The 22,003-nt window shown below is 54.4% G+C and overlaps 1 protein-coding gene across 1 annotated transcript in view; it reads right to left on the reverse strand.

Moving 5' to 3' along the window:
- COL23A1 (collagen type XXIII alpha 1 chain) overlaps positions 1–22,003 on the reverse strand; it is a 325,129-nt gene that overhangs the window by 32,640 nt on the left and 270,486 nt on the right. The window contains exons 4-6 of the mRNA XM_058440198.1: positions 21,008–21,015; positions 18,955–18,981; positions 845–871 (exon numbers count right to left, since the gene is read on the reverse strand). Of these exons, the coding sequence (XP_058296181.1) occupies positions 845–871; positions 18,955–18,981; positions 21,008–21,015 (62 nt within the window). The remainder of the gene's footprint in view (positions 1–844; positions 872–18,954; positions 18,982–21,007; positions 21,016–22,003) is intronic.

The following is a 22,003-nucleotide window of genomic DNA, read 5'->3' on the forward strand; positions in this document are numbered from 1 at the left end:
TCATCTATCCATCCATCCAACCATCCATCCATCCATCTACCCATCCACCCACCCATCCATCCACCCACCCACCCATCCATCAATCCATCTATCCATCCATTCATCCACCCATCCACTCATGAATCCATTCATCCATCCATCCACCCGTTCATCTACTATCCATCCATCCACCCATTCCCCCACCAATCCATCCATCCATCCATCCATCCATCCAGCCACCCACCCACCCACCTACCCATCCGCTATCCATCCAACCACCCACCAATCCATCCATCCACCTATCCAGTCAGCATCCATCCATCCATCCATCCATCCATCCATCCATCCATCTATATATCTACCAACTCACCCATCCATCCATCCACCTCAGATTACTTATTTAATTGTGCTTATGTCTCCCTGCATGTTTTGCTCATCTGCTGAGGCTCCTGGCCCAGATGTTGAGAACTCAGCTTGATGCCCACCAGGGCAGTCTTGAGAATATAGCGAGGACACTGTGCCTGTGCCTGCTGGGAGGGGCTCGCATGCTTTGAGGGCTGACTAGACCCCAGGGACTGTGCCATCCACAGTCCTCCATAGGTCCACAGCATCCCTATGAGAGAGGGATTCATGTGCCCACTTGACAGACAAGAAGACTCAGGCTTGGGAGGTGAGGAGGCCTCCCTTGGTCACCGTCAGCAGGTAGTGGAGCTAGATTTGAACTCAATTCTGACACCCAAAAGGCTTCTCTCTGTGCTGAACCAAGTTCCAGTGGCTGCTTCCCTCCAGTGCCTGGTGGTCACTCCTAGCCCCACAGTGGCAGCCCCAGCCCAGGACCCCCTGGAATTGCCCTGTCATCACTTACGGGCTTGCCATCCAAACCCAGGGGTCCCTGGAAAATGAGAGAGAGAGAACACAGGTTACACACGGGGATGACACTTCCTCCATGTCTTATGACCCAGGTGCATTATTCAGTGACAAGAACACAAAGCCTGTGGGAGCCCTGGGTCTGGGTTCAGTCCATGTGGCCTGGGGCTGAGGGAGGGGGAGGCATCTGTGTGTTGTCTGCTGCCCAGAATCCCCTCCTCTGACAAGAGAGCCCAGTTCTTCTCTAAAGACCACCCCCCATTCAACCCATGGGGTCTGGGTGGGCTGCTGGGGTGGGCACGTGACCGCATTCCCTCCACCAGGGTGATGGGGTCAGCGATGAGCCTGGGATCCAAGGCGAGCCATGAGCATCTTGACTGGGACTTAATGGTGGGGCTTTAGGGGCTTTCTTCTGATGGGGCTAAGCCTGGAGCTCCCAAGGACCACCACGTGGCTTGAGAATAAGCCAGCAGGGAGGAAAGCAGAGCTGAGAGACAGACAGAAAGACAGGGTCGAGGGCCTGAAGCTGAAACTACCCCTGCACACATCAGTTTGAGAGCTAATCAATACTTTTGTTTTGCCTTCATTAAGCCAGCTTGAATTGAGTTCCTGTCATTTGTAACTGGCAGAGTCTTGAAGGCTCTTTGAGCTTCCCACATTGCTGCAGCCTTTGCAGACAACAGTAAAGCCAGAGAGAAGCCGAATCACACCAGGGTGGGTCCAGAGAGTGGGGGCACTCAGGGACCTCCAGGCCCCCTGCAGAGTCTGCAGACGGCCAGCTGCATAGCAGCCCGTGCCAGACACCCCTTCCCCTGTCCACCTACCACCCACTCAACAAAGCCTCGCCTAGCTCCCCTCTGTGTGGGAGTGGGGAGGAATCCAGCTGGCAGGGACGCTGGGACCAGGGCCGCCTGGTCTCTGTCAGCCCCCTCTTCCTCCCCACCACTGTCCCCTCACCCTCACATACACTTCACTCTTGGCCGCAGCAACGACGCACACAGCTCCACACTTCTGAACCTTTGCACACACTGTCCACCTGCTGGGCACATCCTTCCCTTCTCTGTCCATCTTCGGCTCAGTTACCTCCTCTTCCAGGAAGGCTTCTAGGGTTTTCTCCTTCCCAGAGTCAGGCCATCTGTCCCTGTTCCCACCACATACATTCTGTCACATGTGACATGACCTGTTGTTAATGTGGGGTCTGTACAACTCTTCCTCTGTAGAGTCAGGAAAAGGGTCTAATCCCTGTGCCTCTGGTATTGGATGGGGCCTGGCAGGCAGCATGTGCCCTGAAAATGTCTGCGAAGTCAAACCGAGGAAGTATGGCAAGAATGACGATGCTGCAAACGCACGCGCTGCATAGTAGAAAGGGAAGGCGGAGAGGTGGAGAGGTGGAGGCTCTGTCAGCTCCTAGCCGGGAGGGCTCATTGCGGGGACAGTAACGTTGCAGTATTTGGACCTAACAAGTGTGTGTGTCGGGGGGAGGGGAGGGCCCTGTAGGCAAAAGAGAGCAGCCTGGCCAAGGAGGGATGGAAGACCCTGTAGGCGGCGGAGGAGCAGAGGGGCTGCGCTGGCCTCAGCGCCTCTCATTGGCCCCCGACCGGTGGCCTTCATGCAGCCTTCGCTCAGGCTGTCCCTGCCTCTCTGGGCTTCCACTGGCTGAGGACAGACTCCCGGGCCCAGCATCAGGGTCCTCCATGGCTAGGGCCAGCTTCAGCCATTTGGTCACTCTGCACCCCTGTCCATCCCTGAGCTCTCTGGCTTCTTTTGCATCTTCATCCCTCGGCTCTCTGTTCCCTCTGCCTGGAGTGCCTTCCCTGCGTCTCCAGCTGGTAGGAGGCAGCTCGTCCCCCGGGACAGCCTCCTGCTCTAGGAAGACTTTCCTGGCCTCTGGTTCTGGACACAGCTGGGAGCTGGCCTCGTGCCTGCCAGGTAGGAGGTAAGCTGGTGGCTTCCCTGGCTCAACCTCCAGACTGTCTCGTGTGGAGATGGCCCATCTGCCCATTCCCAGATGGTGTGAGAGTGGCCACTCCATGTGGGGCTTGCAGCCAGGGCCTTGCTGGTGGCAGGAAACCAGGCAGTTCTAAAAATTGGTGTCAGAGTGCTTCTGGCCACCAGTCTTGTGGTCACTGAGGGTTTGGCCATCAGAGTGATGGCCTGGGGACAGCTGGGGTCCCAGAAGAGTGGGAGTGGGGGCATTCCAAGGTCTTGGGGATTCAGGCCCTGGGGGCCCCAGGTCAGGGCCTCAGCCCCCATCACAGGTGTAGTTCTAGTCCTTGCCATGAGCCCCCCTGGAGCCGCCCTAGCTGGACAGTGTCCTCTTGCCAGTTCCTAGCTGTCCTGATCCCGGGGTCCACACCCCCAGGCCTTCTGCCCTCAGTAGTACACTAAATTTGGCTCTGCCCCTTGTCCCCCTACCCCACGACCCAAGCCCTGCTGGGTGTCCTCAAGGTCACATTCCACTAGGCATCCCCACCCTGGACTCCTCCCCGGGGCCTGACCCCACACACATGGCCGCCAGTCCTTCCTGGGTCTCTTCAAGGCCCCCACTCGGTCTCAATCACACAGCAACCCTGTAAGGTACATGTCATCATCCCCACCTTACGGAGAAGGAAACTGAGGCCCAGTGAGGGGAAGACCTTGCTTAGGGCCATGCAACTGGAGAGGTCTGGGCCCTGGCTCTCCATCCTGTCTGCACCGCAGGCCCCTGCCGTGGCACTGTCTGGCCTCCCGGCCACTCTCTCCTGCTCTAGGCCTTGCATACCTCTGTTAAATCCTCCCTGCTCCCAAGGCCCCCTGGATGTGAAGCACGCAGAGCCGCAGGGCTCTGCCTTTCTAGAAGTGCCCGTGGAAGGGAGCCCAGGCTGTCCCCTTGGCCTCAACCCCAGAGGGAGCATCTCAGTGCTGCCGGCTGTTTCTGGAAGTGTCCACCGACTGGACCTTATTATGGCCACAGGCCTCCTGCCTCCTGAGCTGGATGCTGCCCTCTGTCAAGCTAGGACTATTCCTGGGGGGTCACTGATGGTGCAGATTTTGGTCCCCAAGGCTTCTTTCTGATGTGTGAGAAGCCCTGTCTGTGACAGAAAACCAATTTTCACACCACAGGCCCCGCCTGTATTTGTGATCACAGAGCTCTGGGAGTTTTTACAAGTGAATTCAGTTTGTAGCTTCCTGATAGAGTCAGAGGGTGCAGTGTGCACAGTGCTCTTGGGAGTCCCCATCAAGGGCTGAAGGGAAGTCAACTCCAATTCTCGGAAGCCGAGCCGGTGCCTGCACTGGCACTGAAGCTCCCTGTGTGAAAACTGACAGAGCAGACGGGGCTGGGCCAGCCCCTGGGACAGAGCCGACCCACAACCAGGATGACATCCGGGCAAGAAAGCTGTGCCCAGGCCCCCGAGCTCTCTGTGTGGGGCAGTGGCTGACCTTGGAGAAGCTGCTGGGTGTGTACGGTCACTGAGGAGGGGACTCCCAGGTGGGCCAGGAAGGAGCAGCCTGGGGCTTTGGAGTCAGATTCACTGACCTGGCTTAGGGATGTGGTTCTGACCTCCCCTCCTATCCTGGGGAAGTTGGGCCTGCCCTCTGGGTTGGAGGACCCTGGGCTGTGAACCTCCAGGGGATGGACCCTGCCCACAGTTACCCTACAGAATGCCTTTCCCAAACTGGTGTCCCACAGCACACTGCCCTGCAGGGTGCCAACAGGCTTGCCTGGAGACAGGGGTTCCACGGTTGAGTAAGTTTGAGAAACACTGGGTTACACTCTGTGGAATAGGTTTCTTTCCTGCAGGGCTGTCTGAGCCATCATTTTACTTTGTGGGTCTTTAAAAGGACAGTGCTCCTTCCACCCCTGCAATGGGCTCAGTGGACTCAGCCTCAATGGACTCAGTGCCTGGCTGAGTCATAGCAAAGCAACTGAGGCGCGAGGCTGTGCAGACCATCTACAAACCAAGTGTTTCTACTGGTGGAGCGGGGGCCGAGCCCGGCTCCGGGCGCTCTTGAGAGGAGGACAAGCGCCTCAGGGAAGGGCCTGGGGCTGGTCTGAATGGAGCCAAGGAATGCATGGGGTGGGGGGTGTGGTCAGGCTGGACAAAGGCATGGCAGGGCAAGTGTCCAAATGTCTAAGCCCGAGGGAAGTCCTTCTGAGCAGAATGATGGCTGTTCTGAGCAGCTGGGCGGTCTGGAAGGGCAGAGCCCCAGACTGGGTGGGGGCATGCCTTGGGTGGTGGTTGGCGGGGGGCGGGGGGGTCTCTCCTATCCAGGCAGCCCTCCCCTGCCCCAGACAATAGGGCACTGGCCATCAGCTGCCCTGTTCCTCTCCCAGCATCTCCCACAGAAGGAGTGGGAAGGAAAGTATCTCGGGGAGGTTTACCACCAGCTCACAGAGCGAAGGCCAGGGCTCAGCCTTGCAGGGCCCAGGTTCAAATCCCTCCCCTGAGCCTGAGCTTCCTCATCGATGGATGCCACAGCACTGTCCCCTGAGCCTGAGCTTCCTCATCGATGGATGCCACAGCACTGTCCCCTGAGCCTGAGCTTCCTCATCGATGGATACCACAGCACTGTGCCTGGAGATGCTCGTGACCATCCAGCTCGCTCCCCCGCCTGATCAAAGCCCTTGAATCCACCAGAGGTTTTCAATGCCTTCTGCCCTCTGAGAAACCCCACAGCTGTTTACAAGCCTTGGTTCTGCTTTCAATCACTCTTTCCCTGTGGAGACCAGCCGGGCTCCAGGATGTTTCCGGATGTGTGAGAAACAAACACAGCTCTGGGCTGCACATGAGCAGCAGGCCAGGCGGCCAGCTGTCCTGGGACCCTGGATGGGCAGCCCTCCCCCAGCCCTGGTGCTGCCTCAGTCCCTTGCCTTGCTCAGGGACCGGGGTGTCCCTGAGCCTCAGTTTCCTCATTTGTGAAATGCAGGTCATACCATTCTCCTCTCAAACAACAAGTTCAAATTGGGTCCCGGGTCAGTGGCCTTTGTTTCCCAGACCAATGCAAGATGTGAGGCCCCATGGGCAAGCAGACACTGGATTAGGGTTTGCCCTGGCCCTGGGGGACAGTGCTGGGAGCGACCCGTGTGTGGCCTTCCAAGAGGCCAGCAGCAGGACCCTGGACGGTGCTGCTGGCTCTGCCACCTGTGAAGCTGAGGCTTTGCTCTCTCCCTCCCTCAGCCTGTTGCGTATTTCCTAAGCCAGGTTCACAGAGCCATCTTTTGAGGCATATTAACAAGTGTTGAAACCATCCCTATAAACGTTATAAAGTTAATTAGGGAAGAAGGGAGGGGGAGGAACAAAAATAAACCAAGCTTGCGGCACACTCAGCACCATCATGAGGTCAGCGTGCTCCCTGACCCCTTCTCGGAACTGTTTTCCTGCTGCCTCAGAATCACGCAGGTTCTCTTACAGGGTCATGGTTCCCCCTAACTGCTCTGTAGATGCCAATCTGAACGTAAAAAACTACCTTTTCCCTACTCTTTCAGAGCCTGCACACCAGTGAAACTACAAAGTCAGCTGGTCTGAAGGATCTCGTGGGAGCTGATTCACCGGAGTGCAGTCTCCACATCCTGCTGATTTCAGCCCCCCGGCCCTGACCGATCAATGACCCCAATTTTCCAGCCCCTCACCCTCCGTGATCCCCTAAAACACCCTGGCCCAGAACTCCTCCGGGGGATGGATTTGAGGGTCTCCTCCATCTCCTTGCTGGGTGCCCTGCAATCCTTAAACTCTTTCTCTGCAACAAACCCTGCTGTCTCAGTGTAATTGGCCTGGTACTAACGCAGCGGGCATTTGAACCTGGTGGTCCTATAACCGTGTGGCTAAAGAGGGGAGGTTTCCTGGTGAAGTACATTCGGGATGTGGAGTATGGTGGCTCCATCCCTGGAGTGTCGTGATGCTCATCTGCCAGGAAAAGCCTGTGCTGACCGTCTTGCTCTATGTCAGGGAAAGGTCCAGGGCTGACCCCGTCCTCCTGACTGTGGCCCAGCGCTCGCCAAGATCGGCTCCAGCATCTGCTGAACTGAACCAAACAAATAAACTGGCCGCGTTTAGATGTAGACAGGAGTAAATGCTCAAATCGGCCAGAGCTGGGTGCCTGTCTTGCTTTCTGGCTGTAATTAATGCTGACGGCTCCTGTCAGGGAATGGAGCCCTCAAAATGCACTAGGACAAGGCCCCTGGAAGAAGGGCTTACCAGGATTATCAGGCCAGGGCCTAGTAATTATGCCCCAGATGTTGACAATTCATCAAATTACAAGGCTGGTGGGGCCTGAGGTCCCAGCCTGGGAAGTGCACATTCTTGTGTGAAGGTTCCCTGAGCCTCCTCCCAGCTCTCATTAGAGCCGGCTGGTGGATGAGGGGTGGGTGGGCAGCCCCCTTCAGGGCAGGTCAGCACCATATGGTTCTGATTTCTCAGCCTAGGCTCTTTATACACACATGGGCTGCAGCAAGACTGTCCAGGGCTTAGCAATTTCCCAAACTCAAATTCTTTGTGCTAGGGAAGGGAAGAGAAGACCCTCCAAGTTAGGTTCAGCCCAGCTGTTGCTGGTGCCCTGAGGGTGGCACAATGTTGCTCCTGGATCACTTCGTCCTGGGACCTAGGGCATTTTGTAGAGTGGGCTCTGTAGTGACCTATGCACCTCAACTCAGCAAACTGTAGGAGCTTCAGCTGGGTGGGGTCCCAAGAGCTTGCACCAAGGTCAGAGACTTGCCCCTCACGTGCTCCCCGGCCTTGCTTGGGCTGCTGCCCTCTATGCTGCTCATCTGTAATGTGAGGGGCTGGAATTGGGCAATGTCTTTCCTGGAGCCAGGTTTTATTTGATCCGTGCAGTTAAAAGAACCCCGACTGGGCATAACGGCTCATGCCTGTAATCCCAGCACTTTGGAAGGTCAAGGTAGGAGAATCGCTTGGGCTCAGGAGTTTAAGACCAGCCTGGGCAACACAGTGAGACCCCATCTCTAAAAAACAAAGTTAGGTGTGGTGGCACATGTCTGTAGTTCCAGCTACTTAGGAGGCTGAGGCAGGAGGATTGCTTAAACCCTGGAGGTTGAGGCTGCAGTGAGCTATGATGGCACCACTACACTCCAGCCTGGGTGACAGAGTGAGACTTTGTCTCAAACAAACAAAAAAACAACCCCAAACCAAATGAATTTGTCACATTTAAAAATTGCAACCTTTTACGTAAACGTCCAGAGTTTGGGCTTTTCTTGAAAAGCTGGGAGATCTCGCAGACCCTGGCCCACAGGCTCCACCCTTCCCTGTGGTCTCACACCTCGCCCGCTGCCCATGACAAGGTAACTCGCCAGCTCTGCCGGGCATCTGATTTGTAACCCTCGGCCTAGAAAGCCTCCCAGGGCCCTTTCAGCTCTATGATGCTGTGAGGCTGTGAAAGCAGCTGGCTTCTATTCTGGGGAGAGGGCCTGCTCGGTGATGCCTGAGTGTGCTGGAAGTAATTACACGTATGTCCATGTCAACATCATGGCTAGCAGAGGCAGTGTTTACAGCGCAGTGCCTTTGAACCGATCCCAAAATACCTGTGGAAATGACACATTTGCCCATGACTGGTGGGGAGAGACATGATTACCCTGTCAGGTATCAGACAATACTGTTCCTCATGAGTGTGGCAGAGAGGAAAGAGCTTGACTCCCGCAGGGTGAGGGAGGATAGAGGATTGGGCCGGCAGGCCGGGATGTGTCTGACTGAGCTGCCCGGGCCACCAGCTCAGGCACAGCCGGCTGTTCTGGTGGAAGGAAGTCTGGGAGAACACACTATCAGCTCCTTTTGGTGCCAGCCATGGATGGGGTGGAAATCTGGAGTAGGGAGCAGCAGCTGACCGGAAGTGTGACCGTCACAGAAGGGTGACCGCCACAGCATGGCCAAACTCCACGAGGCAGTCTAGAGGGAGACAGCGTGACCAGGACAGCTCGCAGCACACCCTGAAGCTGCAGTCACTCTGCCTCGCCCTGTGGCCCCTGGACCACGCCCAGGCCAGGCTCTGCCCTCCTGCCCCACCCTTGGGGCATGGTTGGTTTCCTGGCCTCCCTGAGAGCTGCCCCCTAGGCTGTGGGGTGGGCTCTCCTTGGTTTCCACAGACAGTTGTCACCCACTGGTAAAGAATTGGTTGAAACCCTTAAAAATGCAAAGGTTTTTTATAGCATTTGATTTCCAGCTTCTCTGGAAATGTTGGAAGATGTGGTAGTGGTGACTTGCATGTGCGGAACTGCACCCTGATGGGGCGGGTGCCCCCGATTCACCCCAGGCCCTGCCGTTTTCTCTGCTCTCCTGCACCCAACCAGCCTCACCTATTTTCTCACTTGCCGGCCGCTGCAAGCGTCGGTGAGCCCGTGAGCCTGCAATTCTAGCTCAGGTCCATCTCTCCAGTCCTCCCACCCTCCTGGGCCAGCCTCCGCCAGGCTCCCTGCCTCCTGCCCCACATACCCATCCTTCCTGCACAGTGAAGGAGCAGGGCACATCCTGATGATGATGTCCTGCTCCGTAGACCTTGGAGTGAGCTGCTGAGTTTCCCTGGAGCCCGTTTCCTCCTCTGGAAACTGAGTGTGTTGTGGATGGAATGGCTCCTTGGATCTGGGCTCACAGCGGGCAGCAGAGGAAAGGTGGGTTGATGAGAGTAGCTGTGATGCGCTGCACCAGCCCTGGGGCAAATGAAGCCAGGGGACAGAGTGGAGCTGAAGCAATGTGGGCCCTTCCCTCCCTGTCTAGATGTCACTGGCCCTGACCACAGGCCGGCCAGGCAGGAGCCTCATCATCCCCATTTCACAGATGAAGATCTGGAGCTCAGAGAGGCCAGGACACCAGCCCAAAGCTTTGCTCGAGCCCTGTGCCCTTCCTGCTGACTGCCCCTCCTCTGGCTGCTGTAGCACCTGGCACACCCTCACCCACTGCCCTCAGGGCAAAGCTATACCCCCGGCCTGGCATTCAAGGGCAACCTCTTCCTCCTGAACGCCTCCTTCCAGACTCATGTGTCACCTCCTCTGAGAAGCCTTCCTCAGCTCCCGCCCCCTCCAGTTTCTCACTTATGGACTCATTGCTCTGTCTTCCTGCCACCTCTCCTCCCACAGTGACCAGCCACAAGGCTCCAGTGCCCACCACAGATGCCCTTCCTGACTGGAGGATGTGCAGCCTTGGCTCACATACCCCTGGTGATGTGGAACTCTTTGCTCCCCGGGCAGACTGAGGGGTTTGCAAAGATTTTGTTTAAGCCTGGTCCTTCTCAGGCTAGACCCTCCACCTTGCAGCGCCTGGCTCAATTGTGCCCAGAACCTCTACGTGGCTGGGAAGATGAGGCCGCAGGCTCCAGCCCGGGGAGGGCTCTCAGCTTGGCTGGGTGGGGCTGTAGGCCCCTTTGTCCAGCCACCCAGGGTGGAACTCCAGAGTGGACAAGAGATGGCCAATTCCTCAAGGCTGGGTGCTCCAGGGCCACGGGCTTCTCATCTCCCGCTACGCCCTTACCATCCCGGCCCATCGTGGGTGCACCCTCTCTCTGGATGTTCCCCCCGAAACTCCCCACTGATCAGCATCCTCTTCACCTTCTCACTTCGACTCACACCTCCCTTTCTCCAGGAGGTGCCCCTGACCCCGACCAGGGCAGGTCTGGGTTATAGGAGCTTCCTAGCCCTGGCCACGAGGCATAGTGAAGCTGGAATTTGTGGGAGTTTTTTGTTCTGTCTCCCACTCAACCACAGGCTCCAAGTGGGGAGGGACCCCTGGATGTGTTTCCTGCTACTGTATCCCAAATGCCGAAGCGCCTCGTACATAACGAGAACACAGTAAATACCCACTGAATGGATCAACAATGGTGAAGGGAACGATTCTCGGAATGATCATCCATCCTGCTGGCTCTCGTGCCCGGCCAGGGAACACTAGAGGGCGCGCCTGACCTGCTGAAGGCTGCCTCCAGCCCTGGCGGACTCTTGCGCTGGACTCCTGCCCTTGGGCCACAGCCTGGGCGATCAGCCAGAACGCTGGCCATTGAGGACTCAGGCCCTAAAGGGGCGCCTTCAGCCTCACAGGCTCCCCTGGCTGGCATCAGTAACGGTCAGAGCAGCGGGAACGGTCCCTGAACCCAGTCCGTGTCCCCAACTCTGAAGCTCTCCTGGGGTCATCTCCTTGGCTCCCCCAACAGCTGAAGGGGCTGAGGCTTGGCGGGGCTATGGACGTGCCTGAAGCCACATGGACTATAGACCCCTGGGCCCATTCTGTCTCCACTGCATGGGCTGGACATCGTGCCGGCCCTGAGTCCTGGTGGGGGGCAGCTTCACACCCAAATCACTGCATTCTCTTTAGTCTATTTGCTTCGAAGACCTGGGCTTGGCTCGGTGACCCTGTGCAGGTCTGTGAACATCTTCTTCCATGTGATGGGGCGAGGATGCTGTGGGGCTGGCCTGTTGCCTGGGGAAGCGGGAGGGGGTTCCTGCCAGTGACCACGCTGCAAACATATCACAGACAAAATAGCAAAGCGCAGGACCAACCCCCTCTGCTGGGCCCCCTACACTGCTGTCCCTGCTAAGTCACCTCCCAGAGCTGGGTGTGGACAGGAGGTACCTGGGCTGCTGCCAGGAGGATGCAAAAAACTGCAGCAGATACAGGAGGCATCTGGGAGCCGAGGGCGGAGCAGCAGCTCGGGCCCTGCTGACCTGGGGTGGCTGCCTCCTGTGAATGGGCCGCCCCACATGGGACACTCATGGGGACACTGGGGACAGCGTTGGACCAAGACAAGAGGCTGGACGCAAGAGACTCAGGGCCCTGGGGAGAACGGCCAGCATGGTGGCCCTGATTGCATCTCCCTGAGGTTCCAGTCTGCGTGCCATTATCGGGGACTCTGGAGTCGGCTTTCATCCGGTCCCAGCTCCACTAGAATCTGGGGACTGTGGGGCGGCACTGTAGGGGTCAGACAGAAATGAGATGGAGGATGTTGAAATCTAAAAACAGATGAATTTGGGGTATTTCAGATAAATCGTTTAACTGATTACATTTTTATAATCAAAGCTGTTTTTGAACTACAAGAGTGCAAGAGAGCGTGTGAACGTGCGGTGCTCCGTGGGCCTTTTTTGTTCACTTGATTAATTCCAAACTGTCCATCCGAGTTCTTCATTTCAAAATTGGTCCCAGGCCGAGGCCCGTCTCACAGACCACATTTCAGCCCAGAGCTCTCGCAGTCCCCTGGGGCCTCGGATGTTGCTGCTCCCAGGACTGAGGCCGGAGACGAAGTGCAGTCACTGCTCTCTCGACTCCAGAGGGGCTTGGGCACGGCGCTCCGGGGCCCAGGAGGTGCCGTGTGTGTGGTTCTGGGTCTGCTCAGAGCTGACCTGCAGTGCCTGCCAGCCCTCGTTTCTCAGTTAGTCATTCAGGCTTCACCAGCAAATTAGTGCAACCGCCTCCTACCCACACCCCTTCCTCCAGTTTCTGCCCTGTAGCCAGGGAGGCCTTTTCTACTTTTTAATAATTAATTGATTGATTTAAAATTTTATTTTTTAAAACAGACGGGGATTCGGCCAGGATCGACAGCTCATGCCTGTAATCCTAGCACTTTGGGAGGCTGAGGTGGTCAGATTGCCTGAGCTCAGGAGTTCGAGACCAGCCTGTGCAACATGGCAAAATCCCATGTCTATTAAAAACACACAAAAAATCAGCCAGGCATGGTGGTGCGCGCCTGTAATCCTAGCTACTTGGGAGGCTGAGGCATTTGAATCACTTGAACCCTGGAGGTGAAGGTTGCAGTGAGCCAAGATCATGCCACTGCACTCCAGGCCTGGGCGACAGAGCAAGACACTGTCTCTAAAAAAAAAAGAGAGAGAGAGATGGAGTTTTGCCATATTGCCCAGGCTGAGCATGCCCTGCTCCGTTCAGCTGCTCCCCTGCAGGGACACCCTGCACAGTGAAACAGAACTGGACGTTTCATTACCAGGGGAAGATTTAAAATTCTTCCTAATTTCTAATAATGGCTATGACACGGAGGTACGAATGAGGACTAGGAGAGGAGGTGAAATGAAGAAATGGACTTTTAAGTTTAAGTTAGACTTACTTTTTGTTTTTCTTTTTTCGGAAAGCTGGTAAGCATCCTAACAATCTGATACCGGGGTGGAATACAGCAGTTGGGAAGGGAGCAGCAGGGCTGGATACAGACAGTATGAGCAGGAGAAACCAAACATCCACTCCAAGTGTGTGTTTCTTGGGGTGGTCTGAGAAGCACTCTCCTGCCAACACACAGAGCATCCTGGCCCCGGCCCTGCTACCGTAGACAGCTTGAGAGGCCGGCTGGTTGGTGTGAGGGAGTGGGGTCACATAGCCTGGGTGCTAATCCAGGCTTTGGCATGCAAACAGACCGTGTGTCTCAGCTGAGTCCTGTCACCCTCTGAGCTCAGATTTCTCATCTGTCAGGTAGGGCTGAAACCACCAGCCTCCCATGGTGAGACAGCATGCATGAGTCTGCACCCAACAAGCACTCAATACTTGCACCTGCTTCCCTGGCACATTGGAAGGGCTTTGGGAGATGAAGGGTGACCGTCTTTTCTTCTCTGTTCCCAAAGGAAGCACCATGAGGGGGAGATCTCCAACCCTTTGGCAGTCTATCTCTTTTTTTTCTTTTCTTTTTTTTTTTTCTTGAGACATGGTGTCGCTCTGCTCTGTCACCCAGGTTGGAGTGCAGTGGTGTGATCTCCGCCCACTGCAACCTCTGCCTCCTGGGTTCAAGCGATTCTCCTGCCTCAGCCCCGCCAAGTAGCTGGGACTACAGGCATGTACCACCACACCCAGCTAGTTTTTTTTTTTTTTTTTTTTTTTGGTAGAGACAGGGTTTCACCGTGTTGGCCAGGCTGATCTCGAACTCCTGTCCTCAAGTGATCCATCCGCCTTGGCCTCCAAAAGTGCTGGGATTACAGGCATGAGCCACTGCGCCCAGCCGGGACAAGTCATTTCTGTAAACAGAGTCAAGTTCCATCCCCCAGCCCTTGCCTCTGTCTTGGTTCTACTTGGTGCAGCTCTGGGAGCTTCTTTGGCTTCACCTTCTATCGTTTCCCTGTCACCTGCTCACTCACTCCTGCCACACTGACCTTGAGTGTACCTGAACACACAAAGCTTGCTCCAACTTCATGACCTGTGCACTTGTTTTTTCCTCTGCCGGGATCTTCCCCCAAGATCTCTGGAGCTTTTTCATCATTTAAATCTCACTTCAAGGTTACTTTCCTCAAGAACCTTCTGATTATTTAATCCAAATTATACCTGTCCATTCACCCAGCCAACACTCTTATCACATCCTTGTTTTATTCTCTTTTAAGTACACTAAATGATATCTAAGAAATGTTTAAATAGCTTTCTGAATGTGCAAAACAAACCAGAAAGTCACTAAAGCTTAATGTTAAGAGTTAAGACAAACTACCAAAGAAGAGGAAGAGCAAACATTGTGACATTGTAAATAGGAGATGATGAGAAAGTCTAATGTTTTCTGTGTAAAAGTCAAAGTTCAGGCAAGATTAAGCCCTGCACGAGTGACAGATGGTTTCATCTTAGTCAGAAGCCACAGTTTAGAGAAGGAAAAAGGGCTTGTGATAAACAAGATACCTCCAGGAAGATGACATTGAGCTTCTAATTATTCATTCCTCTCTATCCCAGGGCAAACTCCCGTTCCCATATGGTTCTCTAAAGACTGTGACTGGGCCTGATCCATCTTTGTGCCACTCCAGTGCCCAGGCCAGGGTATGACACCCACCAGATTTGTTGAACACAGATAAGCCTCCTATTTCTGAGATGGCAAAATCACTTTATCAACATAAGTACTGACTACTCCCCCAAAATGCAAGAGTGCTGCGCCTAGGGCTCCTCTGAAGGCCCAACCTTTGATTCACAATGTTCTGAGTTAAGAATTATCCCTATGCTGTTGATTCCATGACGTCTTCTGTCCCTGGACCAGCTGGGATCCAAAAGCTCTTAAACACAGGTGATTTCCTCTTTAAACTCTATGCCTGCAATTCCAACCTTTACCACGAGGTGACAGGATTACACAAACCTTATCAAAACTAGTTTAATCTCTGACTACTTCTAATTAAAATATGCCCTAAATTAAAACAATATTCATACATATATGCATATATTTTAAAACTCATATTGGCATAGTTTTAAAAGTATAATACCCACAGTTGGCCAGCATTTGGGGAAATAGACAGCATTTATTCATTGTTGGTGGGAATGTAAATTAGTACAGTCTCCTGGAGGGCAATTTGGCAATACACATCAAAAGCCTTAAATATGTGCAAACCCTTTGGTGCAGCAATTCCACTTTTAATCATTTATTCTAAGGAGATAATCATGGAAATAAGCTATATTTATTCCCAGGATGTTGACTGTAAGGGTGAAAAATTGTCAATATAAATAATTTAACTTTGAGACTAGTTAAATAAATGATATATCAGATCAAATACAATGTAGCCATTACATTCTCTAAGGATTTTTAATGATGTGGAAAAGTCTCATGCTATATTTAGTGAAAAAATAGTACAAAAAAGTATGTCCAATGTAACTGTATTTTAGATTATGAGACTGACGTGCTGCCTACTGCGCTAAGAAGGCACTTGTAATTCTATTTTTAAAGCAATAAATACAAAAGCAAACTTGGATATAAGAAATACTAGAACAACCACCACGATTAGAAGACTTATCTGTGAGTGGTAGAATTAGAGATGCTTTTTCCTTGTGTTTTTCTCTGTTGTCCAAATGTTTTACAATAAACATGCTTTTTGTTGTAATCGGAAGAGGCTGGTAATGAATCCTTGGGAGCAGAGAGGACAGGCCAGCCTCTGTACATGGAGGGCACGGACGGGGCGAGCCAGGCCCTTGTCGGCTCTGACTTCCGCAGGTCCACAACCTGCCCCACAGATGTGGGTGGCCCCTATGCCCCGTGTCCTCCAGCCACTCCTGTCAGGTCCACATGTGGACCTGGTTTCAGCTGAGGGAGGCGGCCTGAGTTAATCCAGAAAAGCACCAACAGTCTCCACCAGCGCCCCCTGCCAGACTCTATCCTTGCTCTTAGAAAGTGATAAGATACTGGCACAAAGAGAAAAAAAGTAAGTCCTCCCTGAGGCTGGTCCTGAAGTTTACTAAGCTACAAAAAAAAAAAAAAAAAAAAAAAAAAAAAAAAAAAAAAAAAAAAAAAAAAAAAAAAAAAAAAAAAAAAAAAAAAAAAAAAAAAAAAGACAAAAACCAAAGAACAAAAAAACAAACAAAAAAAAACCCTTTTTCTAAAACCGACCATTCTCAAAGTTGTTTTTCTTTCCAAATATTGCAAATTTATACTGAGTAGATTGGAATGATTTCTGAAACCATCTTTTCTTCTATTGAGACTGTCAACGATAAAGAAAGACAGCGACATTTATGGAAGGGCTGCCACACACAGGACCGGACACGGCCTCTGTGTCTCACACTCAGTTAACCCCCGCTCTGCAGGTGTGATCTCCCCAGGCCCAAGAGGGCCGGTAGCCTGCCCAAGTCCACACAGGCGACTGACTCAAAGCCATGGTGATCCTCTGCACATGAGGGACCTCTGAGGTGGCCCAGGCTCTTCAGCACGAGGCAGTCACCCCAGCCTCTGGGACGACCACATGCAGCCATCTGCAAATATACCCCAGGCTGAGAGCCGGGCCGAGCCCTCCTGTCCTCCACAGGCCAAGAGATAGGAATTTCCGCGCAGGACTGGGCCCTAGGAGCCTGCAGAAGGTCCTCCCCTTCCTCGAATGGGGAAGCCGAGCGGGGTGTCTGCCCCACCCTGTGGGTCTCATGGAAGGAATGGCCCGGGTGGCGGGGTGAGAATGAGCATAGCTGGTCTTGCTACTGGTGCTGGTAACATGAACGCCCTGAATCCAGCCCACCCGGGGAAGACGCCTGCCTCCGTGTGGAAATGGGGGTCTGCGTGTAAGCTGGGGCTGGGTGACCTCAGGAAGAAGGCCATCACGGGCTGTGATACCAGCTTCCTGGAGACTTTGACAGGGTCCCCTCACCCCTCACCAGGCCCAGCCTGCTCAGGCTTCCCAGTGATTGGGGAGCTGCTGGTAGGACCAGCGGCATGGCTGCCAGAGCTGCCTACACACAGGAAGTGGGGGCTTGCTGGACCCCAGCTCTCCTCCTTCCAAGAAAGCTCCCAGCGTCAAGCCTGAGGGACACCTGCGGAGCTCCACACACATCCATCTCTCCGTTCCCAGCCCCGACAGTCACAGCGCCCCTTCTCCAGGCCAGGCCCAGGTGTGAGGGAGCCCGATACCACCCCCACACTCAACTTCATCTTTAATTCCCGACAGTCCTGTCACGGCCCCAGGGACAGCAGCCCCGGGTTTGCCCTGACTCGTGTTCTGGGTGCTCTAAGCCAAGGGGCTTTCCTTTCCCACGGCTTCACAGCGAGTAAGCTGCAGAGATGAGAACCATGCCCAGCTACTTAATCCACACCCAGCCTCCTGCCTGTCGGCCACAGGGCCAGCTTCCCACCGCACCCAACTGCGTCCTGGGAGGAAGGAGTGAGGGAGAAGAGGCCTCTGTGGGACGCAGACCCTGGCACCTGCTCTGGTGTGGCTGAGAACAAGCCCCCTGCCCCTCCCCGGGGTCAGCAGGCAACATCCTCTCCGATGCTCGAGGTTGGTGGGGAATGGACCGCTGGGTCACTTTGCTCAGAGGAAACAATGGAGAAGAAGGGGAGGAGACCGCTCACCCACTGCCCACCCTCTCCCCTCTGGACCTGTGAATACAGAGTAACCCGGGGTGAAGGGAACTGGGTCATGCCAGGAGTGCTTCTGTTAGTCTCCGGTCCTCCCGAGCTGGTACCGGTACAGCGAATAATGCCAAGACGCGGGGCTGAACTTTCCAGCGAAAGCCTGTGCTTCCCCAAGACGCTGGACGCCCAAAGGTCTGGGCTGCCGTGCGCAGGAGACAGGAGCCTGACCCCTGCCAATCAGAAGAGCAGCTGGGGACTGCGGCAGGGCCCTAACCCCAGGTGCGCCATGGGATGAGGGTGGCTCCCAGCTGGTTTTCACATTTCATTCTTACTTCCGCAGTCTGAGAGGCCAGGCTGCTCATTGCTTGGGGAGCTGCCCCGACTGCCTGGGAGATGCCAAACTTGACTCAGCCTAGCACAGGGCCACTCTGGCATGAAGTCAGTGTTCCCCAGGGTTACCACCAAGTCCTGGAGGGCTGGGTTTGTGACACATTTTGTGCCTTCATCTCTGCATTCACAGAGCAGGATATTAAAGCTCAGAGAAGGTGAGCGCCTTCTCTAAGGTCACTTGGCCAAGAGGAAGCAGAGTGGACCCACATCAAGTCTCCTTGGTGCTGGGGCTGGACTCCTCTCCTCCACTGCAGGACCAGGGGCCACCGCTCTCTATTGCCGGCCGTCCTGACTGCACAGATCTGCCCCGAATCAGCCAGCATTTCCCTCCCTGCATCTTCCTGCCCTGGAGGCACAGAACAAATCTGCCCCTCCCTTGACGGCTCTGCCAATCTCTTCTTCTGCTGGGGTCCCCCTGCTCTTTCTGACGTCCCAGGACCTCCAGATGCCGCTGCCACGACCCTCGACCCCCGCGCAGAACCTGACAGCGGCACAGCAACACTGCGTCTTGCTGCTGACGTGGTGCTCACTTGGCCTGGGCTAGGACATCTATTCCAAGAATGCACTAACTTTTGGGTTAATTTTAAGAGATCTGCCAAGGGATGACACCACAGCCAAACTGGAACCAGCCAGTCTCCTGTTATGGAGTGATGACAAGGAGTGGTGGCTGGGACAGGGAGTCCTCCGCCCACTGGGAAGAGGCACAGCCCTCCAGTGGAGCACGCCACAGTGCAGGGGCTGGACTGTTAGCTCTTGGCTGGACTTACTGAAGAAGCAGTGGTAGGTGGATTCGGTGCCACCCAGACACCTGCTCGAAGTGCTCTGCCTTGTCTCCAGGGCAGTCCTGGAGATCTGTGCAGCCTTTACCTCCCCGGAGCTCACGCTAATCCCCTCCACAGAAAGACCACGGCTGCTGAGGAGCAGAGGAGGAGACAGGAGCGCAGACAGAGGTAAATCAAGGCTCAGGGAGAGAATATTGGTTTAAGAGAAAAGGGCAAAGAGAGCAAAAAATAAATGACAAATTACCGGGTAGCCATCTCGTCCTGATTGCCCCTGTGGTAATTAATATGTCATTAATAATCAGACTTTCGGCAGAAACCATATGGCAACACTTAGAGCTCAATCAGGGCCCAGCCCCCAACCCACCCCCTGACAGCTGGTTGGTGACTTGCTCTGCAGGGGGAGGACTCAAGGGCTCCAGGGGTCTTGGGGGCAGAGCAGCCCTTTCCTGCCTCAGAGGGCCAGGCTGGAGGGACCAGCAGCCTCAGGGCTTCATTGGGGCCCCAGGCACAGTCGCATGTGTGTCCTCCCCACGCTGGCCGGGCATAGGGTAAATGCCACGTGGGGACGTGGGGTTCTGGAGGGTGGAGCCACAGCCACATGACCCAACCACGAACTGAAAATGCTCCTTGAACCAGGCCTGCAGAGAGGCCTGGAAGAGAGAGCCTGTTTCCTCTCAGTTGCCACTGGGATGGGGTGAACCAAGAAACAGAGCCTTAGAAGCCAGGAATATGGGGGGCATTCACTGTGGCTGGATGATTCTCTGCCCCCTAGTTCCGGACCCTGGAGCAGTGACCACCCTGCCTGTGTTCCACACTTGGGCACCCATCTCCCAGGTCAGACCCTTCAGGGTTACAGCTTGAGAACTTCTGCATTTGTTTAATTCATTTAATATTTTAACTGCCAAGTTAAAAAAAAAAAACGCTCTATAGCCCCCGGCGTTAGGTACTTCAGCAAGTTCACACACGCTATCCTCCCTGAGACAGCCAGGAAGAACTCAGCTGCCAAACATCGCCTGAAGCCAATAAATCAACACAATCCTGCTGGCTTGCTTGGCTCATGGTAGGGCTACATGCACCGAGAAGCCCAGATTCTGAAGGGCGCTGATCGGGAAACAAATCATGGTACATGGAAGTAAAAAATAAAATGGCTCATCTGAAAGGAATTCCTTGAGAAGGTTGATTTTGGCTCTGGCTGACTGTCAGTGTGCTTCTTGAGTGGATTAATTGGGGTTTACCGGGCTCTGAGAAACTGACAGCATGAATCAAAGGCAGGCGCATCCTTTGCCCTGGAGAATGAATGGGATTTCTAGGGCCACTTGCAATCCCCTGCATTCAAAGCTGCCTCTGGCCGGCCAAGAGAATTTCAAGGGAGCCTCCCAGTGCTTCCCTCATACCCTTCACACCCCTCACAAATGCAGTGACATTTTCCTCCTGCTCCAGTGCAACGCCCTCACCAGCCAGGTGTGCTCACAAGGTCTCAGCTGTCTGATCCACATTCTGGCAAAGAAGAAAAATGAACCCCAGGGTCTAGTGGTCAAGCCTGACTTATTCCTGGGACAACTGCCCCTGGGACTACAGCCCTTTCTGCCAAAGCACGGGACACTGAAACGTTTAGAAACATCAACTGTCACAGAGCATTTTAAAACTATGGGCGTGGTGCTAGCATTTCTGTGTACCAAGGTGAGCCCAAGATTTGGCGACGAACAGCCAGGCTTGTGCGCCGGCTCTCTTGCTAGGAAAATGGTCACAGAACGTTCCAGTGAACAGGTCAAGCCTGTGGAATTCTGTGCCTGCATTCATCTACAAATTAAAATATAACATGACTCCTGTTATGACTGATTTTTTCCCCCCAAACATATGAGTTTTTTGTTTTTGTTTTTGAGACGGAGTCTTGTTCTGTCTGTTGCCCAGGCTGGAGTGCAGTGGTGCGATCTCGACTCACTGCAACCTCTGCCTCCTGGGTTCAAGCAATTTTTCGTGCCTCGATTTCCCGAGTAGCTGGGGTTACAGGCACCCGCCATCACGCCTGGCTAATTTTTGTATTTTTAGTAGAGACGAGGTCTCACTATGTTGGCCAGGCTCGTCTCGAACTCCTGACCTCAAGTGAACTGTCCACCTTGGCCTCCAAAAGCGCTGGGATTCCAGGTGTGAGCCACCGCACCTGGCCACTTTTTAATAGGACTGATTTTTTTTGAGGACACACCTCCCTAACCAAAATTATGTTCATGGAATTGCAACAGAGAGAGAACCAAACATCTTATCTTTCAGAAGCAGACAGCACAGTCCAGGGCACTTACTGGAGGACCTGCAAAACACAAGCAGAGAAGCCACAGTCAGCGTGGAAGGCAGAGTCCCCTCGCCTGTCCTCAGCACGGCTCCTGGCCACCTCTCCCCGGAAGGCTTTGATGCTGCCATGGCTGTTTCCTGCCACGGCCTGAAGCTGGGGGCAGAGCAGAAGGAGCACCTTTGCCCTTGGAGGGGCCGGGATGGTCACAGGGGTGGTGGTGACAATTCCCATACGCATGGGTGCATGCATTCATGTCACCAGGCGGCTCTGGGTTCCGGCACTGAGTAGGAATCGGAACTTGTTCCTACTTAAAGGACGAGCTCTGGTGCTCCTGAGTGATGGTTTGTTTGTATTGAGGGCAGACTGGGGGAGCACACATTTTGGACAGACAGAATACTGGCAGGAATGGCAAATGGGTGTGGCTGAACAGGCTTGTTGGGGGAGGGGGCTCCTGCTGCCCAGCTCCAGGGTTAGAAATGCATGAGGAGGAGCAGGGCCTGGGGCTGCGGCTGAGGCTTGCTACCAGACGAGGGCTCACAGAGAACCCCTTACGAGGCCCACAGGGGCTTCACCTCACAGCTTGCAAAGCATGTTGCATACTCATTATTGCATTTGACCTTCCCAACCATCTTTTGTGAGAGGTCTGATGAACATCTCCATCGGACAGCTGGTAACGCAGAGGCTCACAGAGCAGCGACTTGTGTGGGCCCACATCGTTGATTGGGGTGGAGCGAGCGCATGCTGGATGGAAGGAGGTCTCCCAACTCTACCAACCCTAGGCTCTGTGCACTAAGCCACACAGCTGCCAAACCAGACCCCCAACCTCACTCGAGAATGAGGCCACACGGGGAGGCAGCACCCGGCAGTCAGCGGCCAGCACGATTCATACGTCCCAACTATGAGCCAGGAGTCATGGGGGTAACTAACGGGACCACTAGTGAGTGCAAGAGGCAAGAGCCCTGACTCATGAATGCTGACTCATGAATGCTGACTCATGAATGCTGAC

The sequence above is a fragment of the Hylobates moloch genome, unplaced genomic scaffold (genome assembly GCF_009828535.3).
Source record: "Hylobates moloch isolate HMO894 unplaced genomic scaffold, HMol_V3 SCAFFOLD_6, whole genome shotgun sequence".
NCBI classification, from domain to species: domain Eukaryota; kingdom Metazoa; phylum Chordata; class Mammalia; order Primates; family Hylobatidae; genus Hylobates; species Hylobates moloch.